Below are 14,048 nucleotides of genomic sequence, written 5' to 3' on the forward strand. Positions count from 1 at the left end.
CAAGAGAGGAGCAGCAGCTTTTAAAGCCACTCCCAGCTCTACGCTGGGTGATGCCTATCGCTGGATGAGAATGAATGCTGTTCCTGAGAGAAGTGCTTCACAGAAGGTCCCTGCTGCTGTTCTCGGGACGGGACACCTCCAGTGCCATTAATTCTCTTGGGGTGACACCATTTCAGCCACAGGTTGCCCAGACACCACTGAACTGTCCCCTCTGACTGATTCTTACCGGCCAGGTAGAGCGTGTGCGAATTCTTGTTCTCGGGCACTTTGTCGGATCTCTCGCACGGCTGCATGCCCAGGAACTTCACAATGTTGCTGACAGCTTCTGCACTCAGAGGTTTTGAGAAGACCTGGGGTTAGTCCTGCGTTGTCTCGGCTGTGTGGTCAGATCCACAGGGGATCTTTCAAAGTAGCAGCTAGTCACCCCAGGATCCTAGGATTTGGGATTTCCCAAATCTTAGACAAGAGTCAGGGAACTGTCCATCTAGCTCACCACTGTCTACACCAGGATTTCCCAAACTTGGGTTTCCAGCTGTTTTGGACTACAATTCCCATCATCCCTGGCCACTGGTCCTGCTCGCTAGGGATGATGGGAGTTGTAGTCCAAAAACAGCTGGAGACCCAAGTTTGGGAAACACTGCTCTATACTGACTGGTAGCAGCTCTCCAGGACTTCAGACAAGGGTATCACCCAGCCCTGGCTGGAGAGACGGGATTGAACCAGGGATCTTTTTCATACAAGGTAGGTGCTCAGCCATTGAGTTAGACCTCTTGTCTCTAGCTATCTTGTTAAGTGGGGAAGTCAAGTTGCTTCTGACAACTGGAGATCTAGAACAGGCTTCCTCAACCTCGGCCCTCCACATGTTCTTGGCCTACAACTCCCATGATCCCTAGCTAGCAGGACCAGTGGTCAGGGATGATGGGAATTGTACAGTGGTACCTTGGGTTAATGGGACGCGGGTGGCGCTGGGGGTTAAACCGCAGAGCCTAGGGCTTGCCGATCAGAAGGTCGCGGTTCGAATCCCCACGACGGGGTGAGCTCCTGTTGCTCGATCCCTGCTCCTCCCAACCTAGCAGTTCGAAAGCACATCAAAGTGCAAGTAGATAAATAGGTACCGCTCTGGCGGGAAGGTAAACGGCGTTTCCGTGCACTGCTCTGGTTCGCCAGAAGCGGCTTAGTCATGCTGGCCACATGACCCGGAAGCCGTACGCCGGCTCCCTCGGCCAATAAAGCAAGATGAGTGCCACAACCCCAGAGTCGTCCGCAACTGGACCTAATGGTCAGGGGGCCCTTTACCTTTACCTTGGGTTAAGAACTTAATTTGTTCCGCAGGTCCGTTCTTAATCTGAAACTGTTCTTAACCTGAGGTACCACTTTAGCTAATGGGGCCTCCCGCTGCTGCACGATTTCTGTTCTCATCCTGTTCTTAACCCGAGGTACTACTTCCAGGTTAGCGGAGTCTGTAACCTGAAGCGTCTGTAACCCGAGGCACCACTGTAGTCTTAAAACATCTGGAGGGCCGAGGTTGAGGAAGCCTGATCTCGAATAACCCTTCTTGTTCTCTCAGCTAAAAGAACAGCCTTGCATTTTCTTGAATCTTACATACTAGGACCATATACCCTGTTCTTGGAGCAGAAGCTAAAAAGTTGTCTTGTTTAGAAGACACTCAGGAGCCTGGGAATGTTTTTTTCTAAAACTGGTTTTAACATGCAATCTTAGGTCTGGGAAAAGCTGCCATATCTCACCGTCCAGGGTTTTGATAGTGCTGAGAGCAAAGGTCTCTTCTTTCTCATAGTCGTCCCCAACTTCCTCCCAGGCAGCTGCAAAGTTGGGCTTCAAGACCTTCTGGAGGTGGTCGGAGAGAGTCAGCTCCAGGTCTTCCAGCTGGCAGAGAAAAGGAGGTTAGTCCTCAGGGTGGGGAAACGCCCTCAAGATGTAAAGGAGGGCAAGCTCACCCCCGTCGGCCTGTTGCAAAGATGGATACAGCACTTGGCCTCGGTGTGGTCCGCTAGCAGCCTTCAGGCCAAATAATAATAATAATAATCTTTATTTATACCCCGCCCTTCCTGGTTCAAAAACAGGGATCAGGGCGGCTAACAACAAATTTAAAACAATTATAAAAGCAGCATAAAATACAGTATTAAACATGAATAACAATAAAATTCAAAAATCAAAGATCAATTAGATAATCCCCAGGGCTAGCTGGCTGAATTGGTCCTACTTGGGCCAGCGAGGAGGCCAAGGGAGAATTAGCTGTGGGGTCTCAGAGTGGGTGATCTTCATAAAAGGGGAGGGAAGGGAAATAAAAGATCAGGCTGAATTCAAATTAAGGCCAGGCGGAATAGCTCTGTCTTACAGGCCCGACAGAAGGAGGTAAAATCCTGAAGGGCCCTAGTCTCATGGGACAGAGCATTCCACCAGGTCGGAGCCATCACTGAAAAGGCCCTGGCTCTGGTGGAGGATAGTCTGACTCCCTTAGGGCCCGGGACCTCTAAACTATGGTTATTCATGGACCTTAAGGTCCTCTGCGGGGCAGACCAGGAGAGGCGGTCCCGTAGATACCAGGGCCCTAAGCCACAAAGGGCTTTAAAGGTCAAGACCAGTACCTTGAACCTGACCCTATACTCCACCGGGAGCCAGTGCAACTGGTAAAGCACTGGGTGAATATGTTCCCATGGCAGGGACCCTGTGAGGAGCCTCGCTGCAGCATTCTGCACCCGCTGGAGTTTGTGGACAGTTTCAAGGGCAGCCCCGTGCAGAGCGAATTACAGTAGTCAAGCCTGGAGGTGACCGTCGCATGGATCACTGTGGCCACATCCAGGCGGGAAAGGTTAGTGTTAGCAACCCAAAGTAGCCAAAGAAGGGGCTCCTTACACACCTGCCCCACGCGTTCCTCCTCCCCTCTCCCACCACTGGCATGAAATCTGCTTCCTCTGGAAACGAGGAAGCCACACAATGGCTGGACAAGTTGGGAACAAGGCTGGAAGGGATGAGCTCAAAGAGAGCTCTTTGACACTGGCCTCCATATGTGTTCAATGGCCACAGATGCAGGTTATCCAGAAAGATAGGATTTTGACAGAAAAGATAAAATCCCAACGTGCTCTCAAACTACAGTGCTGATTAATATTCGACAGCCAGTGGGAAATGGGGGTTGTTGTTCTGCTGTTTTAATTATTTGTGTTTTTATCTTGTATCTTATTTTGCGAACCACCTAAGATCGTATGATGAAGGGCATCATCACCATCATCATCAGTGCTTTTTTTTTGGGGGGGGGAACACAGGGGTACACATTTTGTGAATCTTTGTATTTTTGTCTATTTACTGTATTGTTCCCGATTTGAACTATAAAATGGTGATTTTCTTGAGTCAAAATGAGAGTACCCCTAAACATTTTTTAAGAAAAAAAGCACTAATAATGATGATAATATTTATACACTTTTCTGCATTGCTGAGTGAAAGCAGCGTGCAATTATACACCTAAAAATCAGACTACTATTGTGTGTGTGTTTTCTTATCGGGGGCATCAAAGACAGATTTTTATGCAAATCTCCAGGGTGGAAATGAGCCTGTTCCTCCTCCTGTTCAGCTCTTTGCCCTGGGCTCACTTACCACATATTCGTCGTCGTAGCCGTCCTCGTCCGGTACTCCAGTGTGAGGGTCGCAGTCTCGCACAGTGAACTTCATAGTGCAGCTAAAAGTGCAGGCGACTGGGGCGAGGGAGAAAGGAGTCCTTGTTAAGGGGGAGAGCTGCTGCTCCGAGCAAAAGCTGAAGCCGGGAAGGAAAACAGCCCAGCCTCCGAGTGGCAAATGCCGATGACAGACAGCCGAGGAATTAAAGGCACATCCCCAGCAGGGTGGCCTTGAAATCGTTACGACAACTCCATGTGGATGTGGCCGCATGCCAGGTTTCAACTCGGACGTATGGATCTGGACCCAAACACGGAGCCACGGCTCTCAAGGTTGGATTCAGGGCTTGTCACTCACTTGGCGGCAGGAGCTTGGATCCCTTCAACCAGCCACTTAGAATGAGAGAATTGCAGAGCTGTAAGGGACCCTCAAGGGCCATCTAGCCCAACCCACTGCAACGCAGGAATCACAGCGGAAGAATCCCTGGAAGAAGGCCATCCAAGCTCTGCTTTAAAAATCTCCCACTTGCCTTGCATGTGTTGAAAAGCAAACAGATGGGCACAAGGGAGGAGGCATAGGCAAACTCGGCCCTCCAGATGTTTTGAGACTACAATTCCCAGCATCCCTGACCACTGGTCCTGTTAGCTAGGGATGATGGGAGTTGTAGTCCCAAAACATGTGGAGGGCCGAGGTTGCCTATGCCTGTTGTGGACTCTCCTTCCTTGGAGGTTTCCAAGCAGAGGCTGGATGGCCATCTGTCCTGGACGCTTTAGCTGAGATCCCTGCATTGCAGGGGGCTGGACTAGATGACCCTCGGGGGACCTCCCAACTCTATGATTCTATGATTAACATTTCTATTTTTTACATACATATATATATATATATACACACATATAAATTCCAACAGCCATTTAATATAACTTCTCATCTTATATAATATTTTAGACTTCCGTCAACAACCTCTGAAGATTTTCCGTTCTTTATCACTTGTTCTGCATTTCTTAATTTCTCTATTACTTTTAATTGTCCTTAACTAATAATTCTTGCTGCTGTTGTTGCATATAAAAACAATTTATAATCCTGATATCTTCCCCTACAATGCCAAGTAAAAATGCTTCTGGTTTCTTAGTAAACGTATATTTCAACATCTTTTTCATCTCATTATATATCATTTCCCAGAAGTTTTTTACTTTCCAACATTCCCACCACATGTGATGAAAAGTTTCTTCTTTATGATTAACATTTCTAAGCGATGTTCATAAAATTACCCAGAGACTGAAAATAAACCATGCAAAGAATAAGAACCATTTAAAAATCCATCATGAAATTGATAGCCAGAGGGAGACATCTTTTGTTCCCAGAGAGTTTCTGTTTGGATTTGGTAAACTGAAAAAGGAGCCTACCTGCCGTGGGGTCGTCCAGGGGCAGCCGGACGAGGGTGTAGCACATGCCTGGCTGGTTGTAGGAGAGGATGGGAGCGGGGATGCAGCGGAGCACATCGTAGGCGTCGGACGGCTCCATCTGCACCGTCACCTTCTCCAGTAACTGGTCGTTGAGGGTGTTTGTGCAGTCGAACTAGAGAGAGAGGGGAGAAGCAAACTGAGGGTTGCTTGTGGCCCGGATCTCTCTTCTGCTGCCCTTTCTCCAGGGCTCGCGCAAAGCACACGCCGCCAACCTTCTCCAATCTGGTGCCCGCCAGATGTTTCAGCCCGAGCAAGCATGGCCACAGGGCTGGCTTGTCAGAAGTGTGGATCAAAACATCTGGGGGAGACAGATGTTTTAAACACTTGCTGAAAACTTTTCTATCCTGCCAGGCCTGCGCAGGCAACTAAGATTCCTGCATGGAAGAGGGTTGAACTAGACGGCCCTTAGAATCCCTTCCAACTCGACAATTCTAGGGTTCTATAAAAGTACATCCCACCCACCCACAATGGTCTATTGAGGTTTGCTTTTAATTTCATTTTGCGTTTAACTTTTTGTGATTTTATTGCCTGCGTTTCTTATATTGTTATAAACTGCTGCGAGATGCACCGTATTTTTCGCTCTATAAAATGTACCTGACCATAAGACGCATCTAGTTTTCAGAGGAGGAAAACAAGAAAAGCCAGCAAGAGTCGCAGACACGCTCGCTTGGTGCGGCTCTTGCTGGCTTTTCCGGGAGGTGGGAGAAGGGACTGACTCCCACCTCCCTGAAAAGCCAGAGCAAGCTGCGCAGCTATCACTGAAGCCAGCAGAACAAGACGCACTGCGCAGCTCTCGCTCTTGCTGTCCTGGCTTCAGCGATTGCTGCGCAGCGCCTCTTCAGCGAAGAAGGATGAGGGACGGAAGGGGCTCCATAACGGCTCCCTTCCGTTCCTCCTCCCGCTTTGCTGGGAAGCCGGCAGAACAAGAGGTGCTACACAGCTCTCGCTCTCGCTGTACTGGCTTCTTGGATAGCTGTGCAGCTTGCATTCGCTTGATAAGACGCCCACACATTTCCCCTTACTTTTTAGGAGAAAGAAAGTGCGTCTTATGGAGCAATAAATATGGTATTTTATGATACAGCGGTATATATATATATATATATATATATATATATACATACAGTGGTGCCCCGCAAGACGAATGCCTCGCAAGACGGAAAACTCGCTAGACGAAAGAGTTTTCCGTTTTGGAGGTGCTTCGCAAAACGAATCTCCTATGGGCTTGCTTCGCAAGACGAAAATGTCTTGCGAGTTCCTGCAGGTTCCCCCCCCCTTTTTCTAAGCCGCTAAGCCGCTTAGAAAGCTGATCCGATAAGCCGATAAGCCACTAAAAGCCGCTAATAGCGCTAATCCGCTAATCCGTCAATGGGCTTGCTTCACAAGACGAAAAAACCGCTAGACGAAGAGAATCACAGAACGGATTCTTTTCGTCTTGCGAGGCACCACTGTATATATATTTATAAATCAATAAATACACTGGCTGACAGCTGCTTTTGAGTATTTCGGACAGGGGTTCTGTCTCAGCCCTGCTGGGAAAATGCATTCAGAAGAGCCCTGGCCCTTCTCCACAGCGGACAAAAGGCATGAAGCGATAACCTCAGGGGTCGGCAGCCTAAGGCCCATGGGCTGGTAGCAGCCCCACAAGGCTTGTCTAACAGGCCCATGGTGCCCCCTGCCGCCCGCTCTTACTGGTGCGGCGCAGGGACCGACTTATGGGTTGATGGCACCTGTGCGTATGTGCACGGGCGCTCCTCCGACCCAGATGTGCGCCGGAAACAGTGTGTTTGCATTTGTACGGGATGGAGAAGCGCCCATGCGCATACGCTATAATAATAATAATAATAATAATAATAATAATAATAATAATAATAATAATAATTTATTATTTATACCCCGCCCATCTGGCTGGGTTTCCCCAGCCACTCTGGGCGGCTTCCAAAAGAATATTAAAATACAATGATACATCAAACATTAAAAGCTTCCCTAAACAGGGCTGCCTTCAGATGTCTTCTAAAAGTCTGGTAGTTGTTGTTCTCTTTGACATCTGGTGGGAGGGCGTTCCACAGGGAGGGCGCCACTACCGAGAAGGCCCTCTGCCTGGTTCCCTGTAACTTGGCTTCTCGTAGTGAGGGAACCGCCAGAAGGCCCTCGGTGCTGGACCTCAGTGTCCGGGTAGAACGATGGAGGTGGAGACGCTCCTTCAGGTATACTGGACCGAGGCCGTTTAGGGCTTTAAAGGTCAGCACCAACACTTTGAATTGTGCTCGGAAACGTACTGGGAGCCAATGTAGGTCTTTCAAGACCGGTGTTATATGGTCTCGGCGGCCGTTCCCAGTCACCAGTCTGGCTGCTGCATTCTGGATTAGTTGTAGTTTCCGGGTCACCTTCAAAGGTAGCCCCACATAGAGCGCATTGCAGTAGTCCAAGCGGGAGATAACCAGAGCATGCACCACTCTGGCAAGGCAGTCCGCGGGCAGATAGGATCTCAGCCTACGTACCAGATGGAGCTGGTACACAGCTGTCCTGGACACGGATTTAACCTGTGCCTCCATGGACAGCTGTGAGTCCAAAATGACTCCCAGGCTGCGCACCTGGTCCTTCAGGGGCACGGTTACCCCATTCAGGACCAGGGAATCCCCCACACCTGCCCGCCTCCTGTCCCCCAGAAACAGTACTTCTGTCTTGTCAGGATTCAATCTCAATCTGTTTGCCGCCATCCATCCTCCAACCGCCTCCAGACACTCACACAGGACCGTCACCGCCTTCACTGGTTCTGATTTGAAAGAGAGGTAGAGCTGGGTATCATCCGCATACTGATGAACACCCAGCCCAAACCCCCTGATGATCTCTCCCAGCGGCTGCATGTAGATGTTGAAAAGCATGGGGGAGAGGACAGAACCCTGAGGCACCCCACAAGTGAGAGCCCAGGGGTCTGAACACTCATCCCCCACCACCACTTTCTGAACACGGCCCAGGAGGAAGGAGCGGAACCACTGTATGACAGTGCCCCCAGCTCCCAGCCCCTCAAGACGGTCCAAAAGGATGTTATGGTCGATGGTATCAAACGTCGCTGAGAGATCCAGCAGAACTAGGAAACAGCTCTCACCTTTGTCCCTAGCCCGCCGGAGATCATCAACCAGTGCGACCAAGGCAGTTTCAGTCCCGTGATGAGGCCTGAATCCCGATTGGAAGGGATCCAAATGGTCCGCTTCTTCCAGGCGTGCCTGGAGTTGTTCAGCAACCACTCGCTCAATCACCTTGCGCAAGAATGGAAGATTTGAGACTGGGCGATAGTTGGCCATCGTGGCCGCATCTAAAGATGGTTTTTTAAGAAGCGGTTTTATAACCGCCTCTTTCAGCGGGTCTGGGAAGGCTCCCTCACGGAGGGAAGCATTCACCACCCCACGAAGCCCATCGCCCAGCCCTTCCCGGCTAGCTTTTATAAGCCAGGATGGGCAAGGATCAAGGAGACAGGTGGTTGGTTTCACTCGTCCAAGCAGCCTGTCCACATCCTCGGAGGTAACAGATTGGAATTGATCCCACGCAATTTGACTAGACAGGACTCTAGCACTCTCCCGCCCCGGCCCTGCTCCCACGGTGGCGTCTACCTCTTCCCGAATCTGAGCGACTTTATCTGCAAAAAACTTTGCAAAATCATTGCAGGAGATCATGTGGCCCGTACTGGGCCCCGATGTAGCAGGTGGTTCGGCTAAATTGCGGACCACCTGAAAAAGTCTCCTGCTGCTGTTTTCTGCAGATGCAATAGAGGCGGTGAAGAAAGCCTTCTTCGCCGTCGCTACCGCCACTTGGTAGGCTCGACACTGAGCTCTAACCTGTGTCCGGTCAGCTTCAGAATGGGTCATCCGCCACCGGCGCTCTAGCCGTCTCAACGATTGTTTCATTGCCCTCAGATCCGTGGAAAACCACGGGGCTGTCCGGGCTCCATGCAATCGGAGAGGGCGCTTCGGAGCCAAACAGTCAATAGCCCTGGTTAACTCCGCATTCCAGCGGGCCACCAGGGAATCAGCTGAAAGGCCATCAACATGGGATAAAGCATCCCCTACCGCTCTCTGGAAACCATTTGGATCCATTAAGTGGCGGGGGCGGACCATCCGAATCGGTCCCACCTCCCTGCAGAGGGGAAGGGTCGCGGAGAAGTCAAGTTGCACCAGGAAGTGGTCTGACCATGGCACTTTTTTTGTTTCACTTTTACTTAGTGTCAGATCACCCACGTCACTAGAGGTGAATACCAGGTCTAAGGCATGTCCATGACTATGAGTTGGGCCCAACTTATTCAGGGACAGCCCCATGGAGGCCATGCTTTCCACGAAGTCCCGAGCGGCCCCTTGTAAGGTCGTGTCGGCGTGGATGTTAAAATCCCCTAGGACAACCAAACTAGGTGTCTCCAGGAGAACATCCACCACGACCTGAAGCAGCTCGGGCAGGGAATCCTTGGTGCAGCGGGGAGGTCGGTACACCAAAAGGAATCCTGTACTGCCCCTATTGCCCAACTTCCAGAACATGCACTCAGAGAACTGGGTCTTCCCAATAGGACGCCTGGTGCAAACTAATGACTTCCTAAAAATCACTGCAACCCCCCCTCCCCGCCCACAAGGCCTGGGTTGCTGTGTGTAAGAGGAACCTGGTGGACAAGCAGCGGCAAGAACAGGCCCATCTGCTTCATCCAACCAAGTCTCTGTTACACATGCCAGGTCAAATCCTCCATCCATGATCAAGTCATGGATGGCAGTGGTCTTATGAATCATTGACCTGGCATTGCACAGCAGCACCTTCAGGCTATGTGGGTATTTCTGGTGCACTTCCAGGACGGAGGAACATGGGAAATAGTGTGTGCACATGGGTGCTCCTCCGACCCGGAAGAGCACACGGGTGCACACATGCTCCGACCCATCCTCTGACCGACAGAGCGTTGACCGTCCCATCCTCAGATAAAGTTGCTGACCTCTGTAATAACTACTCCAGAGTCAGGGATCTTTTGTCACCTCAGACTGAAGTGCATCCTCATTGTCATCATAAGCCCAATCGTGTTTTCCTCCGTCAAAGTAACATCATTTTTAAAATGAAGGTGATGGAATACATGGAATTGGCAGAAATGACTGGCAGAATCCGAGATCAGGGAGAAGAGGAGGTGGAAGAAGATTGGAAGAAATTTAAAGACTACCTGCAGAAATACTGTAAAATTAATGAATGTTGAAGTGATGATGGACTGAAAATAAGCGGTATTGGCAAAAAGTCGAATAAGAATATGTAAATGTGGATTGATAATGGTTGGAAATATATAGTTATAAAAGGTTAAGATAATAAGTAAAGATAAATGATAGTGGGTAAGGATTTGCTGAACTAACTATGTGAACTGGAATACAGAAAAGGGGTGTGTGAGGAGGTCAGGAAATAAGTAATTGAATGATATGATATGAAAATACTGACTGTTTTTCTCTTTTTTATTAATTTTCTTCTTTATTGTCTATTTTTGTATTTTTTCTCTTTTTCTTCTACTATTGCTATGTTTCTTTACGTTCTTAGTTATAATTTTGTAATTTTTACTGTCTGGAAAAGCTTAATAAATATTATTTTTAATAAAATATAAAAAAATTAAAATCTCCCTAAAAACCCTGCGAGGTACATTACGGTGAGAGCGCATGACTGCCCAAAGCCTGCCAGAAAGAGCTTCAAGCTGAGCAAGGAAGTGACTGAAGGTCTTCAGAATCAGAGTTCAGCACTCCTACTACAGTGGCCTACTGAAGGTTGAGACTACAAAGCACCACCAAAAATTCCTTTCCAGGGCATGAGGCAATGGAAGGGGTTTAACTTGCACCTAACATTCTCTGTGGCCTCTGCCAACAACGCTGAGGTTTCTTGTACCTGGAAGACGATGTGATTTGAGAAGACGTGCTTGATGCAGCGGACAAAATACTCCGTCTCGGCCTCGGTCAGCTGCACGGGATCGGATGACTTGAAGAGAGGGCCCAAATTCTTGAACTCCGGAATGGCAGCCAGTTGTTCTAAAGGGGAAGAAACAGACTCAGCTTACAGGGAGACAACATGTTCTCTCCCCCTGCCCCCTTGCAAGCTGCCATGGCAAATGCAGTTAAAACACAACCTTCTGTAGCTCTCCAAGTTTTAAGAGCGCGGCTCTGGGGTCTTTTATTACCTTGGAATATGTCCTGCCGTGAAGGAGCCATTTTTTCGGGCTTGTTGGCTACCAGGGAAATCTCTGAAATGAGAAACAGCCATTAAAATTTCCAGCCAAGATGCCCAAGACAAATCCATAATGCAGAGGCGTGAGCACGTGGGCATGACTGCAGACCAGAAAAATTGTCCTGGGCATCACACACACTGCAGCTTATTTTACTACACACCAGGGAAGGCCTTTTGCAGGCTCATGTCTGGGAGCCACTCTGGCGACTCCAGGCACAACATGCAAAAAATCTACCCGAGACCCATGGCATGTACAAAGTTCCAAACTGTGCCTGCTCCAGGCAGGGAGTGGGTTAAAATTGCTTAAAACACATGGTGTTTTAACACGGGATAGCTTTCTACAAAAGAACATGGAAAATATATTGTATGTATCCATTGTGACTGGACACAGCTCTGGTGGAGAGCCCTCCAGACTCATTCCTGCTTCTGTCTGCCACTTCAGAGGCCATAAAGAGGGGAGGAAGCAGCCGTGCCAACAGGCTAAAAAATAGCTTCTATCCGTGAGCTGCTGAACGAAAAATAACAGCGAAATTGACTTGCACGGTGGTGTGTTGTTTGATAAGAGATTGAGTGTTGGGGGGGGGGCAGGGAGGTTCATTTAATTTCATTGTACACAGGTTGTACAATGAAAATAAAGGTATTATTATTATTATTATTATTATTATTATTATTATTATTATTACTTAGGCAACCCTCCATCCTGCCTGGAGATGAGCTGCAACAGAGAGTCTTTGCTGTGTGCATGAAGCTCCATTTGTACAAAAAACTACCTTTCATAAGCTGCTTTGGGATGCCTTGGCCTTGAAAGGCAGTACATAAGTACTTAACAGAACAGAACAGAACAGAACAGAATATTATCATCAGAACCTGTACAGACCATTACAGCGGTACCTTGGTTCCCGAACGGCTTAGTTGATGAACAAATCAGCTCCTGAACATCACAAACTTGGAAGTAAGTGTTTTTCGGAAGCCGAACATCCGTTTCAACTGTCGGCATTGTTTCTGGGGCCAATCAGCCAATCAGAAGCTGCGCCTTGGTTTGGGAACGTTCTGGAAGCTGAACAGACTTCCATAATGGATTGAGTTCGAGAACCGAGGTACCACTGTATTCCGCAAGATTAACCGTGGTCAGATTATGTATCTACATATACCAAACTTCTGGCCGTGTACCCGATAAACACTCAAGATGTGGAAAGCTCACAGCATCTCTCAAGGATGCTGTTCTTGGATGTCCCCATCATGCCACGTGGCACCCAGGTGGGCATTGCACACAGTTAAGGCAGTGGTTAGCGGAGTTTGTAACCTGAAGCGCCTGTAACCTGAAGCGTCTGTAACCCGAGGTACCACTGTATAGTTAAAGCTATTGTTTTCCCAGTAGTGATGTATGGAAGTGAGAGCTGGACCATCAAGAAGACTGATCGCCGAAGAATGGATGCTTTTGAATTCTGGTGCTGGAGGAGACTCTTGAGAGTCCCATGGACTGCAAGAAGATCCAACCTCTCCATTCTGAAGGAAATCAGCCCCGAGTGCTCACTGGAAGGACAGATCCTGAAGCTGAGGCTCCAAGACTTTGGCCACCTCATGAGAAGAGAAGACTCCCTGGAAAAGACCCCGATGTTGGGAAAGATGGAGGGCACAAGGAGAAGGGGACGACAGAGGACGAGGTGGTTGGACAGTGTTCTCGAAGCTACCAAGTTGAGTTTGACCAAACTGAGGGAGGCAGTGGAAGACAGGAGTGCCTGGTGTGCTCTGGTCCAGGGGGTCACGAAGAGTCAGACACAACTAAACAATTAAACAACAACAACAAAATACAGTGGGGTGCCACATCTGGAGCAGAAGACCTCCCTCCTTAAGCCTGTTTTTGCCCCATTACCTGCTTTCTGCTCAAAGGTGGGGGCAGTGGCCAGAGGCACGGACCTCATGTCAAAAGGCTTCTCCGTGGGCTCCAGGGTGTACTGGTGCAGGGCCTTTTCCATGCCGGGAATGGAGACGGTCAGGCCTGCAAAGAGGGAGGGGTGAAAGGTGTTCAAGGAAGGATCATGTGGGGCTCAGAGGCCCAATTTGCTGGCAGGAGCATCAAGGGTGGGGAAGGGCCCATAGACATACCCAACACCAGAGCTTTAGCCATTGTCCAGAGCAGCCCCAAGAGGTGTGGCAATTCCCTGGATATCCTGCAAAGGTCTCCAGTTCTTAACCAATGGCCCCTGTTCCCCCTCCCCATTCTTTTATAACTCGCAGGTGCAGATCCGCGCTTCCCAGCCGGCACCAACCGTTAAAGATGTATGCAGCGTTCAGAGCCAGCTGTCTCTGCTGCAGCACGTTCAGGTAGAAGGTTGCTCGGTCGCGGACCTCGTCGTCGCTGTCCATCATGCACCTGCATGGCAAAGGAGGAGAGAAAGCTCTTGAAGGCTGCTGAAGGGGGGATGGCCACTGCCAGACATCAGGAATCACAAGACAGAGAAACCAGTAGGAGAACACTTCAGTCTCCCAGGACATTCTATACAAGACCTCAAAGCAGCTGTCTTATTACAAAAGAATTTCAGAAATAGACTGGGAAGAGAAGTTGCTGAATTGCAACTTATTACCAAACTTAAAGGGACGCGGGTGGCGCTGTGGGTTAAACCACAGAGCCTAGGACTTGCCGATCAGAAGGTCAGTGGTTCGAATCCCTGTGACGGGGTGAGCTCCCGTTGCTCGGTCCCTGCTCCTGCCAACCTAGCAGTTTGAAACCGCGAAGTG

At 49.3% G+C, this 14,048-nt stretch overlaps 1 protein-coding gene across 2 annotated transcripts in view; it reads right to left on the minus strand.

Moving 5' to 3' along the window:
- COPG2 (COPI coat complex subunit gamma 2) overlaps positions 1-14,048 on the minus strand; it is a 36,647-nt gene that overhangs the window by 1,911 nt on the left and 20,688 nt on the right. For both annotated transcript variants that reach the window (XM_083461077.1, XM_083461076.1), the window contains exons 16-23: positions 13,580-13,683; positions 13,183-13,308; positions 11,263-11,325; positions 10,974-11,113; positions 5,031-5,202; positions 3,610-3,707; positions 1,746-1,884; positions 227-325 (exon numbers count right to left, since the gene is read on the minus strand). In XM_083461077.1, coding sequence (XP_083317203.1) covers positions 227-325; positions 1,746-1,884; positions 3,610-3,707; positions 5,031-5,202; positions 10,974-11,113; positions 11,263-11,325; positions 13,183-13,308; positions 13,580-13,683 — 941 coding nt within the window. The remainder of the gene's footprint in view (positions 1-226; positions 326-1,745; positions 1,885-3,609; positions 3,708-5,030; positions 5,203-10,973; positions 11,114-11,262; positions 11,326-13,182; positions 13,309-13,579; positions 13,684-14,048) is intronic.

Source organism: Podarcis liolepis, assembly GCF_965112155.1.
Source record: "Podarcis liolepis genome assembly, chromosome: 10".
Classification (NCBI taxonomy): Eukaryota; Metazoa; Chordata; class Lepidosauria; order Squamata; family Lacertidae; genus Podarcis; species Podarcis liolepis.